The 14,348-nt window shown below is 40.3% G+C and overlaps 1 protein-coding gene across 3 annotated transcripts in view; it reads left to right on the top strand.

The window, feature by feature from the left end:
* The window catches only part of eno4 (enolase 4), a 33,151-nt gene extending 20,266 nt beyond the window's left edge, over nucleotides 1-12,885 (top strand). Inside the window, exons 5-13 of one of the 3 annotated variants that reach the window (XM_030725257.1) lie at nucleotides 90-259; nucleotides 356-484; nucleotides 690-758; nucleotides 2,155-2,319; nucleotides 2,445-2,570; nucleotides 3,172-3,346; nucleotides 6,950-7,011; nucleotides 11,914-12,031; nucleotides 12,607-12,885. In XM_030725257.1, the coding sequence (XP_030581117.1) occupies nucleotides 90-259; nucleotides 356-484; nucleotides 690-758; nucleotides 2,155-2,319; nucleotides 2,445-2,570; nucleotides 3,172-3,346; nucleotides 6,950-7,011; nucleotides 11,914-12,031; nucleotides 12,607-12,698 (1,106 nt within the window). In that variant the 3' untranslated portion in view covers nucleotides 12,699-12,885. The remainder of the gene's footprint in view (nucleotides 1-89; nucleotides 260-355; nucleotides 485-689; nucleotides 759-2,154; nucleotides 2,320-2,444; nucleotides 2,571-3,171; nucleotides 3,347-6,949; nucleotides 7,012-11,913; nucleotides 12,032-12,606) is intronic. The other 2 variants (XM_030725258.1, XM_030725259.1) reach the window with 2 other exon arrangements.
* Nucleotides 12,886-14,348: the final 1,463 nt, after the last annotated feature.

Raw genomic sequence — 14,348 nt, 5'->3', positions numbered from 1 at the left:
CTGCACAAGCTGCCTGCCTAAAATGTGCCTCCAAACTCCTTTTGTGTTCCAGTTTGTAACTCTCTCTTGTGATTTTTCTTGTATTACAGGAAAAAAGAGTAATATTGTGGAGAAGCAGGTTCCTCCAGCAGAGCCACCAGAACCAGTTGTGCGTGGAAGCTTGGCCATTGGCTCAGTGTCGTTGGCTGTGGCCAAAAGTGGGGCACAGATACAGGGCATCTGTCTGTACAAATACATAGCAGCTCTAAAGAACCAAGAGGTCTGATAATGAAAACACATAATAGATATTATACACTAACAACAGCAACACCGCACTGGAAGCAACTTATAATGATGTTATAATCATTTTGTTCAGGCTCCAACACAGTTTCACATCCCTGTGTCCTTGGTGACATTGCTCACCTGTGGAAAGACCTCTCTGGGAAAACTGAATTTACTGGAGGAAGTGATCCTGATCCCCAAAGTGGGACAACAAGTCAAACAAGTACAAAACAGAAATCTTTGACTCACTTCTTACTATTGTCATCTGCCATAGACTAGCTCACAGTTTTAAGTTAGTGTTAGTGTGTACATTACTTTGCTTCCTTTGTTGCTGTTTTGATGCAGTATATTATTGATAGGTCACCTTGGTTTCTTTATACTCACACTATAGTTTATAAAACACACTGAAATTTGAACTTCTTCTACAGATCATCACAATGACTCTCGATTTACAGAAGGAGATGATGAGAATAATGAACACTTTGACAAATGCCGGGGTGAGGGACACTGCTATTTATTAATTTTGAGAGTAGGAGCTGAATTCAAGCAGATTGTATGAGTGCAGAGAATGCAGAAAGTGGAGGCAGGATTCAGAGCTTTTTCTGTTACTGAGCTTTCCTAAAAGATATAAAGGAGAGTTCCATTCAATGTTCATTGTTGAAATTAATGTATCTTTGCATAGCTAAAGATATATAAAAATGCTTATTAAATCATTCAATACTTCCCCTACTTACCTTTTAATGGTTTATGCTGCATTTCATTTTATACACAGAAATGTGTCCAACACTGTTGAATGACCCCTGGAACTTACATTCATAAAGTGAACAGTGTAGAGTGGAAGTTCAACACATTTAACTTTTAATAACCATGCAATCAGCACAGTCTAATTCAGATGTACAGGATTATTGTATACTTGTCACATGTAGCTTCAACTAAAGTACTCATCAGCAAAAATATCCAAATATATCCAAAGACCACAGGTGAAATAAAAAAAAATACTTTTACCACACATCACTGGTACATCTGCCCTCAGAATGGTTTCAGTTATTTGTGCCAGAGATTCAGCAAGGTACTGGAAGTATTCAGAGGTATTAATCTATATTAACATGATAGTATCACATTGATGTTGCTGAATCAAGATGCCATTCTTCAATTCCAAAATGCTTTGTTGGATTGATGTCTGGTGATATGGAGTCCATTTCTCAACAGTAAAGTATCACAAGTAAGACAACAGACCGATACAATATGAGCTTTGTGATGTGACTGTCTGCTGAAAATAGTTATCAAAAGATAAGTACACTGGCCAAAAATGGGATGGACAGACCAGCCAGCATTTTTATGTCTTTTGCTCACTGTAGCCTCACTTTCCACTCCATCCTTTGAGGTTTGCTGCAGTGGTGGTGCATCTGCTTCAAAGTTGGACTTGTTTTGCATTCAGACATGCTGCGTTGATGATCTGCTTACACTTTTTAAACAAGTTGGTCATTTTAGTTACTGCTGCCTTATTGTCAGCATGAACCTGGCTGTTCTTCTCAGACCAATCTACAAGGCATTTTTTATTAAAAGAATGGCTGCTTACTGCATCTGTTTTTCCTTGAACAATTCTCTGAAAAACCTAAAGGTTGCTGTGCAGTAAAAATCAACTACCAAAAATCATGCCAGGGTGAAATTCACTAACATCACCTTTTATTCTCAATTCTGATGCTCAGTTTGAACCTTAGACAATCCTATTTGCCATGTTTACATGCCTAAATACAGGGAGTTTGTACTAAACATTTGACTAATTAGCTTTACTAAGCAGGTGTACCTAATAAAGTCACCCGTGAGTGTATGTTAGTGTGTAGTATTTATAACAGTATTTATAACAGTTGTGAACCATGTGCTTGCTCCAAGGCTAACGACGCATTTGTGTGTGAGAGTGGAGCGCTGGCTGTGAGGTACGAGCGGCCAGAGCAGCCTCTGGATCTGATCACTGAAGCCTGCATCAACCTTGAACTTCCACTGGGGACAGAGATCCATTTAGCCGTGAACTGTGCTGCTACTGAACTAATGGACTATGTAAGTTGACCAAAGTTAGTCAAATTTTTCATAAAAAATAATGACCTCGTGAACTGTTCAAAAGCATATATGGTATAAGCACAGGTGTTAAAAAAAAAAAGAGATTTATTATCTTGCAATCTCAGTCTAAAGGGAAGTATGAAGTTGCAACTGGAGTTCTGAAGTCTCCAGATGAGTTAGTGGACCTGTACCAAACCCTCATCAGCAAATACCCTGCAGTGGTGGCTTTGATAGATCCACTTAGGAGAGAGGTAAGTTTAAAAGATGGCCATTTTTCAGCCTGTACTAACGTGCAGATATGCAACAGGTTAGTTTTACTGCATCCATTCTCCCCTTTATGGATTTACTTGTCTTGAATACAAATACATGTTAAATGATAAATAGACTGCTACTTCTTATATAGTGCTTTTCTCTTCTATTTGAGCACTCAAAGTGCCATTCACACGCATACAAGCGCTTCTTTTGATGTCTAAGCACTTTTAACCTAACATTCAGACACGCACACTCCGATGGATGCATCAGAGGCAACTCAGGGTTCAATATCTTGCCTAAGGATGCTTTGACATGCAGACTAAAAGAGCCACCGGCCTTTCAATTGGTATGCGACCTCCTCTACCTGCTGAGCCACAGCCACTCCCAATGTTTTGAATACAAGAAAAAAAAATTGTTTTCAACATCACACTCGATTGTACAATGCAAGTAGTCTCATATCTTACTCTGCATAAGCAGCTGTTAACTTTGATACATGCTGAATTATTTACTATCAAGGCTCTGTGTAGAATCTTTGTCTACTCTAAATACAGTTTCTCATGATGTCTTTGTATTCTTGTTCCTGTGTCTGTGAATCATAAGGACAGAGACCAGTGGGAGAAGTTGAGCAGTGTGCTTGGAAACTCATGTTCACTGCTCTGTGACATCTCCTACAAGTCACAGGCCCCGCCCCTTCCAGGAGTCGGAGGTCATATCTTAAAACACATCAATGAGACAACAGTCAGTGACCTGATCCACATGGCATCAGAGCAACAAGGTAACAGTTGGAGAACAGAATGATAGTAGTCACAATTACTGCCTCAGCCCTGTTTGCTTAGTAAGACTTTATTTGATTCAGATTTACATCAGGTGGACGTACCAGTCATCAGTCTAAGGCTTAACTGATGTTTACTTCATAGAGAGTACAGTTTATGACAAATCAATGCCTGATAAAATATGCTGTATACAGACGTGGACAAAATTGTTGGTACCCTTCTGTTAAAGAAAGAAAAACCCACAATGGTCACTGACAAAATTCACTTAAAACTGACAAAATTCACTTAAAACTGACAAAATTAATAAAAAATGAATAAAAATTTACTGAAAACGAACTAATGGAAATCAGACATTGCTTTTGAATTATGGTTCAACAGAATTATTTAAAAAAAACAAACAAAAAAAACAATGAAACTGGCCTAGATAAAAATGATGACACCACTGGAAAAGATTAAAAATAAGTTGACCACAGGGACGTGTTAAACTAAGGTGTGTCCTGTAATTAGCATCACATGTGTTGTCAGTCAGTCTGCCTATTTAAAGGATGAAAAGTCAACAGTGCTGTTTGGTATCATGGTGTGTACCACACTGAACACACAAAAAGGTAAAGAGAGAGCTGTCTCAGGAGATGAGAAGACAATTATTGAGAAGCATGTTAAAGGTAAAGGCTACAAGACCATCTCCAAGCAGCCTGATGTTCCTCTGACTACAGCTGTACACATTAGTTAGAGGTTTAAGGTCCACGGGACTGTAGCCAACGCGGCTGCAAGAGGAAAATTGCTGACAAATTGAAAAGACAGATAATATGAATGGTAACCAAATAACCCAAAACAGCTTCCACAGATTAGAGGTGAAGTCCAAGATCAAGGTACATCAGTGTCAGATCGGACCATCTGTCCCTCTTTGAGTCAAGCTGGACTTAATGGAAGATTGTCATGTGATCGCTGTGGTCAGACTGGACAAAAGACATGCTGTGAAAGAGAGACAGAGATTAATAATAACTAATTATTAAATGCAGAGTAAACAGAGGTGAATGAAAAGAAACACTCAGGCCTCTTTCCCACCAACAGAGTTCCGGTGCCTTAATTTGAACCGTTTGGCGGGTTTTCCACCGCGAAAGCACTCGGCGCTCGGCCGAAAAATAGGTCCAATTCCGGCCCCACAAACTAGCTGGTCTCGAACCAAGAACACGTGACGAAAGCGGCAGAAGGGCGTGACTCTGCCGTCTCAACATCAAGTTTTCTACCATATTACATGTGTATTACATGAGAAAAGCGAAGCGATTTTCACGGCTGTGAATTAGGTTGGGCTCTAAGGCTGAACTTGCTGCTTTGTATCAGTTCATATCACAGATAAAAGGACACAAAGTGTGTACTTGTCGTCTTGCTCTAATCGCTGTGTTTACCTCTGTAATGCACACAGATGCTGCAGTAGTTTGGTTTGGACTGTAAAACGTATTTACAGCACAAGAAAGGGGAGCGTGTTCTTCCACGTTTGTGTGCTTCGGCTTGCGTGTCCAGACGAGGACCCGCCCACACTCATACGTAAAGGAGCGGTTCACAGAAACGCGGTGGGAACGCAGGTTCGTTCTTAAGCGTTTTGCCGGTTCAATGGGAACAGCACGGGCACTGGCACACGAACCGGCTCTTCGGTGGTGGGAAAGTAGCATCAGTGCATCATAAGAACCCCCCCAGCAGCCTAGGCCTATAGCAGCATAACTAAGGGGTGGTTCAGGGTCTCCTGATCCAGCCCTAACTATAAGCTTGATCAAAAAGGAAGGTTTTAAGCTTAATCTTAAAAATAGAGAGGGTGTCTGTCTCCTGAATCCAAGCTGGGAGCTGGTTCCACAGAAGAGGGGCCTGAAAGCTGAAGGCTCTGCCTCCCATTCTACTCTTAAGTATCCTAGGAACCACAAGTAAGCCAGCAGTCTGAGAGCGAAGTGCTCTATTGGGGTGATATGGTACTATGAGGTCTTTGAGATAAGATGGTGCCTGATTATTCAAGACCTTGTAGGTGAGGAGAAGGATTTTAAATTCTATTCTAGATTTAACAGGGAGCCAATGAAGAGAAGCCAATATGGGAGAAATCTGCTCTCTCTTTCTAGTCCCTGTCAGTACTCTAGCTGCAGCATTTTGGATCAGCTGAAGGCTTTTCAGGGAGCTTTTGGGACAGCCTGAAAATAATTAATTACAATTGTCCAGCCTAGAAGTAATAAATGCATGAATTAGCTTTTCAGCATCACTCTGAGAAAGGATGTTTCTAATTTTAGAAATATTGCACAAATGCATAAAAGCAATCCTACATATTTGTTTAATATGTGCATTGAAGGACAAATGACTCCAAGATTTCTCACAGTGTTACTGGAGGCCAAAGGTAATACCATCCAGAGTAAGTATCTGGTTTGACACCATGTTTCTAAGATTTGTGGGGCCGAGTACAAGAACTTCAGTTTTATCTGAATTTAGAAGCACATAACCATAACATAGCAAAAAACAGAAAATGTAACAACAAATGAAACTCTTAAAGGAAAACCAAACTCAAATCTACAACTGGAGCTTTTCGGCAAGTCACATCAGCTTTGTGTTCATAGATGCAAAATAGAAGTATACAAAGAAAAGAACATGGAGGAGGCTCGGTTATGTTCTGGAGTTGTTTGCTGCATCTGGAACAGGGTGTCTTGAATCTATGTGGGGTACATACAATCTCAAGACTATCAAACCATTCTGGAGCAAAATGTACTGCTCAGTGTCAGAAAGCTGTTTTCTCAGTCACAGGTCATGGGTCCTCCAGCAGGATAATGACCCAAAATACACAGCTAAAAACAACCAAGAATGGCTGAGGACAAAACATTGGACTATTCTGAAGTGGCCTTCTATGAGCCCCTCAAACTGAGACAGCTGGAGCGGTTGGCTTACAAGGGACATGCCAAAACATTGTCAACAGGTGCCGAAGAGAGGTACAGAAATGCAGCAGTGACTGCCGCAAAAAAATTGTTCAACAAAATATTAAGGCCAACCATCATTTTTGTCCATTCCAGTTTCATAGTTTCTTTTTAAAATATTGAAGATTATTATTTAAAATATTACAGATTATTAAAATATCTGTTGAACCACAATTCAAAAGCAATGTCTGGTTTTCAGTGACTTTTATTTATTATTACTTTTGTCAGTTTCAGGTTATTTCAGTGACCATTGTGGGTTTTTCTTTCTTTAACAGAAGGGTGCCAAGTTTAAGGGAGTGTTCTGAGAAATTGCAACTAGGATTCTGTTGGGAGAACTAACCTTACCTCCAGTTTTAACCTAGCAAAAAAGAAAGCACATGCAGGATGCGGTAGGGATGAGTGCTGGTGCTGTGCTAACCAATAGAATCAAAATACTTTATTGATCCCAGAGGGACATTTCAGTTGTTACAGCTGCAACCATTTATCATATAGAAATAGACACCTGAGCTAGTCTAATAGTTAAAAAACAGCTGATGTTGAAATATGAGTCAAGCAGCTGCCTATACCAGTGTCATTTCAGCTGATTATGCGTCAGTCTAAAATACTGTTTTTGGTGCATTAATATAGCTACTTACTGTCTATTTGTGTCTCGTTGACCTACAGGTTCTGTAGTTCTGGGAACTACATGCAGTGAGCCGTGCAGTGACAGTTCTTTGGCAGATATAGTAAGTCTTCTTCCCTCTTCATTCTGGGTTGTTACCATGGTGGCAAACATTGTCACCTACTTTGACTAATATTTTGCTAGTTTGCTTTGGGAACAGGGACTATATCTCCAGTCAATTGTTGTCAGTTGCCATCTTTACACTGACTTTAATGCATCAAAGCAGCCGTAAAACAGCAATAAGACTGAGTCAGCATGCTATCGTTTTGCAACTTAATAGGTTTAAGTTGGCAATTACATCCAATCTGTTTGTGATAACTGTGATAAATCAATGAAAACTGCAAATCTGTTGCCCAATCTGTTGCTTACTGCTTACTTATGCAGAATTTCACATCAAACAGAAATTTACATTAGCTACTTACATTCAGAGTACAGCCAGAACCTCATAGATTTGAAATAGAAATTGCTCTAGAAATAGTGACGTAGTTGGTGCAGGATGGGAATTTAGCTGCAAAATGACATAGCTGCTCGGCAACCTTGCTTTTACATAGGAGTATAACCACAATGCAAAAAGTTGGCAACTAGCTGAGTCGAGTCCCTTAATGCACATAGATGAGTTTCAGACACATTGTGTTCACTGGCACAGACTTGTTTGCAGCATAATGGAAATCTGTCTGGATTTCCAAATTACATGGCAATTATTTGCAAACTTTGGAAGACTGTCTGAGAGTGATTGCAGTCAGTCCGAGTCAGACAGTGAGTTGCCTCCCACCAGGCTGCCTGTGCAATTTGCTCTATGATCAAAACCAAAGTGAGATGAGAGGTTGAAGGTGTTATACTCTGAACCTTTGGGGGTGACCAGTTGGTCGCCTCAACTAGTTGCAGTTGATTGCAGAATGTGATCAAATTACATAATCACCAGGCAATTTTTCTTGGTTTCAAGGAGGTTGGTGTAATAGGTTTACTCTAGTGTAACTGAGCTATAATAGTTAAAAAATAAAAGTTTTAGTGTTGGAGCCCAAACACTATTCTCCCTCAACAGATCATCTGTATGAGCTGTAGCAGATTGGTGAGGAAGAATACTCATATTCCTCCATGCAGGTCTGATCTGCTGCTACAGGAATCACTGTTTTTTTTCTGAGGTTACCAATTTATTAAACCACTTAAGTTCACTTTCCTTTAAGTGTCTGTGTTCAGTAAAGAAAACTATATTCTACTGTGTGTTTTCAACCCTGGCTCAGTGTGTATTTCCTCATTTGGGACTTAGATGATGGCAGAAAAAGAAGGCATAAGGTGTTAACTTACTTTTAATACTTTTGTGTACGCTACAGTAAACTGATCCTCCAAAAAATGCAGTATTTATTGAGAAAAGCTTCAAAGTTTTGACACCTGAACAGAGCTGACGTCATCACATTTATAGTAATTTGCTTTTGCCATTCCACAATGAGCAATGAACCATAGGAACTGCAATATGAAGGCTGTTTATTCATTCTATAGATCTGTCTGCTGCTTCAGTCAAGTTTCCATAAACCTTTAGTAGCTCTGACCTTTGCAGTCCTCCTTTACCTCAAACAGGACAGAGTTTTGCTGATTGCCTGTCTACACAAAGCTTTTAACTTTTTTTTGTACATAGATGTTTCCTTTCACATTTACAAAGCCATCCCTCTAGTCTGCCCCCCCAGATTGCGAGAACATTTAGACACTGCACTGCATCTTTGAAGCATCCAAACCTTGAAGGGGAAAAGAAGTATGTTTTTCCCATTCAGTCTTACCTACTTGCCTAAGTAGCACTGGTTATCTCCCGTTGAGTCGATGACTTCTGTGTTTGGGTTTGAATCTGTTCTGAGGCCATCTACTTGTTTTCTCCCTGGTCTTTTCCCTAACGTTCCAATCTTTTTTCTATTGTCTTCCTTTGGTTAAGCTCAGAGTTATATCATGACAAAATGGATAAGGGTTGGGAACTTAATCTTTTTTGGGTTTTTTTATTTAAGCTTTATTAATGAGACTCAGTGTCTCATATGCAAGAGAGACCTGTTTCAAACCAGCATAACAAATTTACAACAATAAAATAGTGACTAAAATGTCAAATGTTTACACAGTCATATTAAAAGAAGAACAAGTTACCAGTGATGATTTCACAAAATCGTTCATATGCCTTTTAAAGTTTGAGTGAAATCATTGGGAGAGCTGCATGTCCTTCTGTAATGTATTCCAAGAAGACGGGCAGAAAAGGATAAAATGCTTCCTTCCAGGCGCTGTACAAATTAATGGAGCAATGAATGGAATAAATCCAGAGAGAGCGGATTATGACTAAACTGCTTATGTAACATGTTGTCTAATAAATAAGAAAGGAGTACCGTATTTTCCGGAGTATAAGTCGCACTTTTTTTCATAGTTTGGCTGGGGGTGCGACCTATACTCTGGAGCGACGTATATGTGACATTTATAACACATGAACCAAAATACTCCAGCCACTTGACATCTCCGTGAACTGCAGCTTTAAGGCAGTCTTGCGTAACCTGTGGGCGCAGTGGATGATGGATGGAGAGCACAGCTTAACGGCAACTGGGAGAATGCGCCACCCAAATTTCCTGGAAGTCATTGGATGGATCAAGAAAACATGGGCTTCAGTGACAAACCATCCTGTTGGGATTCAGAAAGGCTGGAATAATTGGAACTGCAGCTGACGACGAGTCTGACTAACGCGACACAGAAGAGGAAGCGGCGCTTCGTCTACGGAGTGTACGGAATTGTTTAGAAGTGACACGAGGATGAAGAATTCAATGGATTGATGGTTTTGGTTAACTTGTTAGTATGTTCTTTATGCTATGGCTATCTGAATAACTTAATGTTACGTTAACATACTGTAGCGATTCTCTTAGTTAGAGAGCGTGTTGATGTTGTGGGATTTCGGACTGTTCGGGAGGTTCGTGAAGGCAGCATGGAGAGAGAGAAAAAGACCGAGAGCTTGCCTGTGTGTGTGTTGCTGTTCCGCTGTTGTAGTTGTGGTTGGCGTGGCTGTGGCCTACAGCAGCCGTTTTTCTGTTAATAAAGACGACCTTTGTTGTGAATATCGCCGACTTTGGAAGTGTGTTTACAACGTAACAATACCGAACACGTGTTCGTTGTGCGTCATGTAGCTGAATGTGCTACGTTAGCATAACGTAGGTGTAACTGTGTTCGTCCTGTTCTTTAATCCATTATTATTTTAAATTGCCGTTCAAGATGGAATTTGTGCTCTGAGTCTCGGATTCTATCGGATTTCTTTAACAAGTGGTCAATGTGTGACTTAAAGGAAAGATTTTCATCGATCACAATACCTAAGTATTTATATGAGGCCACAGTTTCAATAGTAATGCCTTGAAATGATACGAGAGGGAAGTACTGCTAGCACCCTCTTTCTATTTGAAACCACATGACCTTGTTTTTTTCTGCATTTAAAACCAACCTGAGCTGAAACAGCTGTGACTGGATTCTGTCAAAAGCTAATTGTGAGTGTTCGAAAACCATGTCGATGGTACGAGCACAACAATAAATAATTGTGTGATCTGCATAAAAATGGGCAGATGCATTTAGACTTTGTCCCACAGGTTCACATAAATAGTGAATGATAGGTAGGTCCCAACACAGAACCCTGCAAAGTGTGAAAAGTGGTACATTCTTTACTTGTTGGACCTGTGGACTGTACAAAAAATATCCAAGGACTGACACTGGACTACACACTGCACTTGAAGTCTGAGAGCAGCCCTGAATGTATTCATGCTGCTCTCAGACTTGTGGAACAAAGTAGTATCTCAGGTAACACATCAGGCTAGACCCTGTCATGACCCTGGGTCGTGTGCCCAGTATTTTGTGTTTAGTTCTTTTGGTTTCTGTTTTCATTGAGCTCCTGTTATGTTTTCCAGTTTGTATTGGGTTTTGTTCATTCATGTAAGTTCCTGTCTTATTTTGGTACTGTCTGATTTCTAGTGTAGTGTGTTTAATTTTCCTTCCTGTGTCTCCCTCCCAGGTGTTCCTAATCCCCTCGTTACCTAGTGTGTTTATATTGTCTGTGTTCCAGTCAGTCTTTGTCGCGTCATTGTCATCGGTGCTCGTCCTGCGGTCTTCAGTCAGTTTTTCAGTCTGTCAGTCAGTTAAAGTTTGCTCCCTTTGTGTTTCTGCAACCCTGTCTCCAGCATTAAAGCTGTGTTTTGAGTTTACCCCCGTGTCTCTGGTGTCTGATTAGAGGTCCTCACTCTGCCAGCTGCAACAGTTCATGACAAGACCCTATACCAGATGGTATAGTGCAATTGGCAGGGTACACCCTGGACAGGTCTCCAGTCAGTCACAGGGCAAACAAGAGAGACAGACAACCATTCACATGCAATTTAGAATCTCCAGTTAACCTAGCTAACAGCCTGAGTGTGAGTACCCGGAGAGGACATGCAAATTCCACACAGAAAGGCCCCCGGGGTCAGATGGTAGATTCAAATCCAGGACCTTCTTGCTGTGAGGCAACCACCATGACACCTAAATCAATAATAAATGTATAATAAGCCATCTTTTATTATTTGTAAGTCAGAGTTATGTTCTGTGATATTATATTGAATATATTAAATTGTTTAGATTACAAAATAGTGTAAATACATTAAATATTGCTGTGGGTGATTTCCTGACCTATATGTCAACCTTATTAAGAAAATAAATTAATAGTTATTGTGATCATTACTTGCATTTTGGCATACTTATAAAGCCAGTGTTTGATAAAACTTGTAATGCATCCTATAACTTTTAGCTGCCTTCACTTCCACTTGTCTTTCCCCCTCAGGTCAGCCTTCTCAACTGTGATTGACTTCACTTTCACAAAGGGATTAAACATTGCAACAAGCTCATGGGTACAGTGTCCCTGGCTGGTGACATCACACTTCTCTCCTCAGCACCAGTTTGTATCTCACAGTGTGCTCCTGCTATTCTTCTTCTCCCTCAGGCTGTGGGTCTGGGCTTGGACTATGTCAAACTGGGAGGTCTGAGTGGTGCTGAGAGGATGACAAAATACAACCGGCTGATTTCTATAGAAGAAGAACTGGCCCAACAGGGAATCCTGGGTAGGTGTTTTTTAATTCTTTCCGTGTCTTTTTTTGGGCTGGACAGAGAAAAGGAGGCCAGACAAAGCCAGAGAGAGAAAGAGAGGTAGTAGTGTCTGGGTTTGAGAACACACATCTCTCTCTGCTGGACGTGAAAGGAAACAGTGTGTGAGGAATCATACAAGTGTGTGTGTGTGTGTGTGTGTGTGTGTGTGTGTGTGTGTGTGTGTGTGTGTGTGTGTGAGAGAGAGTGAGTGGAAGAATGAAAACTTGCTACCTTGGATCTGTTAATTGGCCACCTAATTACAGACAAGGACAAATACTTTCCCATCCATCATTTCTAAGAAAGCATCCAGGGGCAGTAGAGGGTTAATGAGACATGAGTACATGTCTGTGTGTAATCAGCTACTATCAGCCAGCATTATTCAGCATGTTTATCTGTGTTTAATGTTTCTGTTGATTCTGCACGCTAAAGCACAGTGAAACGCTTAACATGCCTTGGTGGCAGCAGTACAAATGTTATTTCCATCCAGTTATTGTAGGTATCTGTGCTTTAGCCTTTGTACATTCACTTTATTTTATTTTGTCTCATCCAGTCTTTAAGGAGAAGCACCCCCCTCCACTGTTTCCTGCCAGCCCACACAAGCATTCAGCTACTGCAGAGGAAGCAAAGTCTGCCATGGAGTGAAGGAGCACAGCTCACAGGCTGATTCAAATGGGTCTTCAAATGTGTCTCAATGATATTATCATACATTTGACTCTCAGAATTCAGTTCTGCTATTATCACTTATGCCCACCTATACAATATGCTTAAATGATTATAAACAGTGTGCATCTATCTAGGTTTGCAATTCTTTTATATTTAAAACTCTGTTACAAATTTAGCAAAAAAATGAAATCTGTTTCTAATAGTTTAAAATATAAATTCTTGTCAAGTTAGAAAAACACCAAATAAATTTATGTTCATTTTGGACTGTGTGAAAATATGGTTTCATTCAAAATGTTATCACCATATTAATTGCATTTTGTCATGTAAAATAGAGGCATTTTAATTTGAAACAAAACACAGAAATATAATAAGGGATGGAAATGGCAACAAAGCAATCAATGGCAGCCTGAGAATTCCCAGTGACCTTTGAAAGGAAATCTATATGAGAATTCCATAACAGTGAAGATGGTCTACCTTTACTTACAGTATATTTCATGTGCTTTACACCACTGCATCTGAGGCTTTGCAGGCTTGGATGCAGCTAGTGGGCCAAGAAACCCATTCCACGAAGCTCTCTACACATTGTTCTTGAGCTACTCTGAAGGCCACATGAAGCTTGGAGGTCTGTAGTGATTGGCTCTGCAGAAAGTTGATGACCTCTGTGCACTATGTGGAAGCTTTAACAGAGCTGGATGAAAAAGTCTGTGGGAGGCTAAACAGACACACATAAACACAGAGAGCTGTGACAGTATTGTCAAACAAAGCCTGCCCCTAGACTACATGGGATGTGAGGAAACGGCCTCTTCATAACTGTCCAGCACCTTTGCTGACCCCTCTCATGGCCCCCCAGGCTGTAGAGGAAGCGATTCTGTAAGTGTGTAATTACAGAAGAGGAGAGACCCAGAGGAGCATCCGCCCGGCCTGCAGCACCCACAAAAAGGCTGCTTGTGCACAGTGGGGAAATGGAGGAGCTTCACAAGTGCTTTGTGTTCCAGACACATACAGCTGCATCAATGGGCCTGTCAAGTAAGTTATCCCTTATTCACAACACTTTACTGTTAAACAGATGACGGAGCTGCTCTCAGGCCAACATTCACACTTTAAGGCTGCAGATGAAAGTTTAGAATCACATATTGGATTCACACCAATCTGACCACAGATGGACTGTCATGTGGGCAGCTGACCTTTAAACCTTTAAAGGTTTGGAGACCTTTAAGACCTAAATGAATTGTGCAGCATATAAAATGTAAAGAAACAGTCAAAAGACAGTACATTTAATATGATTGATGTGTCTGTTTTTCTCCTGATCTGCATTCAAAAAATGACTGCTGCCAATACACCAGATATTTATGGCAGCTTTGCTTAAAGATAGCACATTAAAATTTAATTAATTTAATGTATTTTTTTTTCATGCAAGTATATTTCTTTCATTCGCTTACTGGAGGCATGCTGGTTGGATTCTGGGTGTCTGAGGACATAATTAAACTGCTGTGAACAGTGAGGATAGAAAAAAATGAACATCAATTAAAGAAGGACTAGCTTTACTAACTGCTTATTTTATTTTGTGCAGCATTTGAGGTTACAGTTAAGGTAAGTTAAAGAGCTACGCTCTGAAAATGTCACTATGAC

The sequence above is a fragment of the Archocentrus centrarchus genome, unplaced genomic scaffold, assembly GCF_007364275.1.
Source record: "Archocentrus centrarchus isolate MPI-CPG fArcCen1 unplaced genomic scaffold, fArcCen1 scaffold_50_ctg1, whole genome shotgun sequence".
Classification (NCBI taxonomy): domain Eukaryota; kingdom Metazoa; phylum Chordata; class Actinopteri; order Cichliformes; family Cichlidae; genus Archocentrus; species Archocentrus centrarchus.
This window is presented reverse-complemented; position numbering and strand designations above follow the sequence as displayed.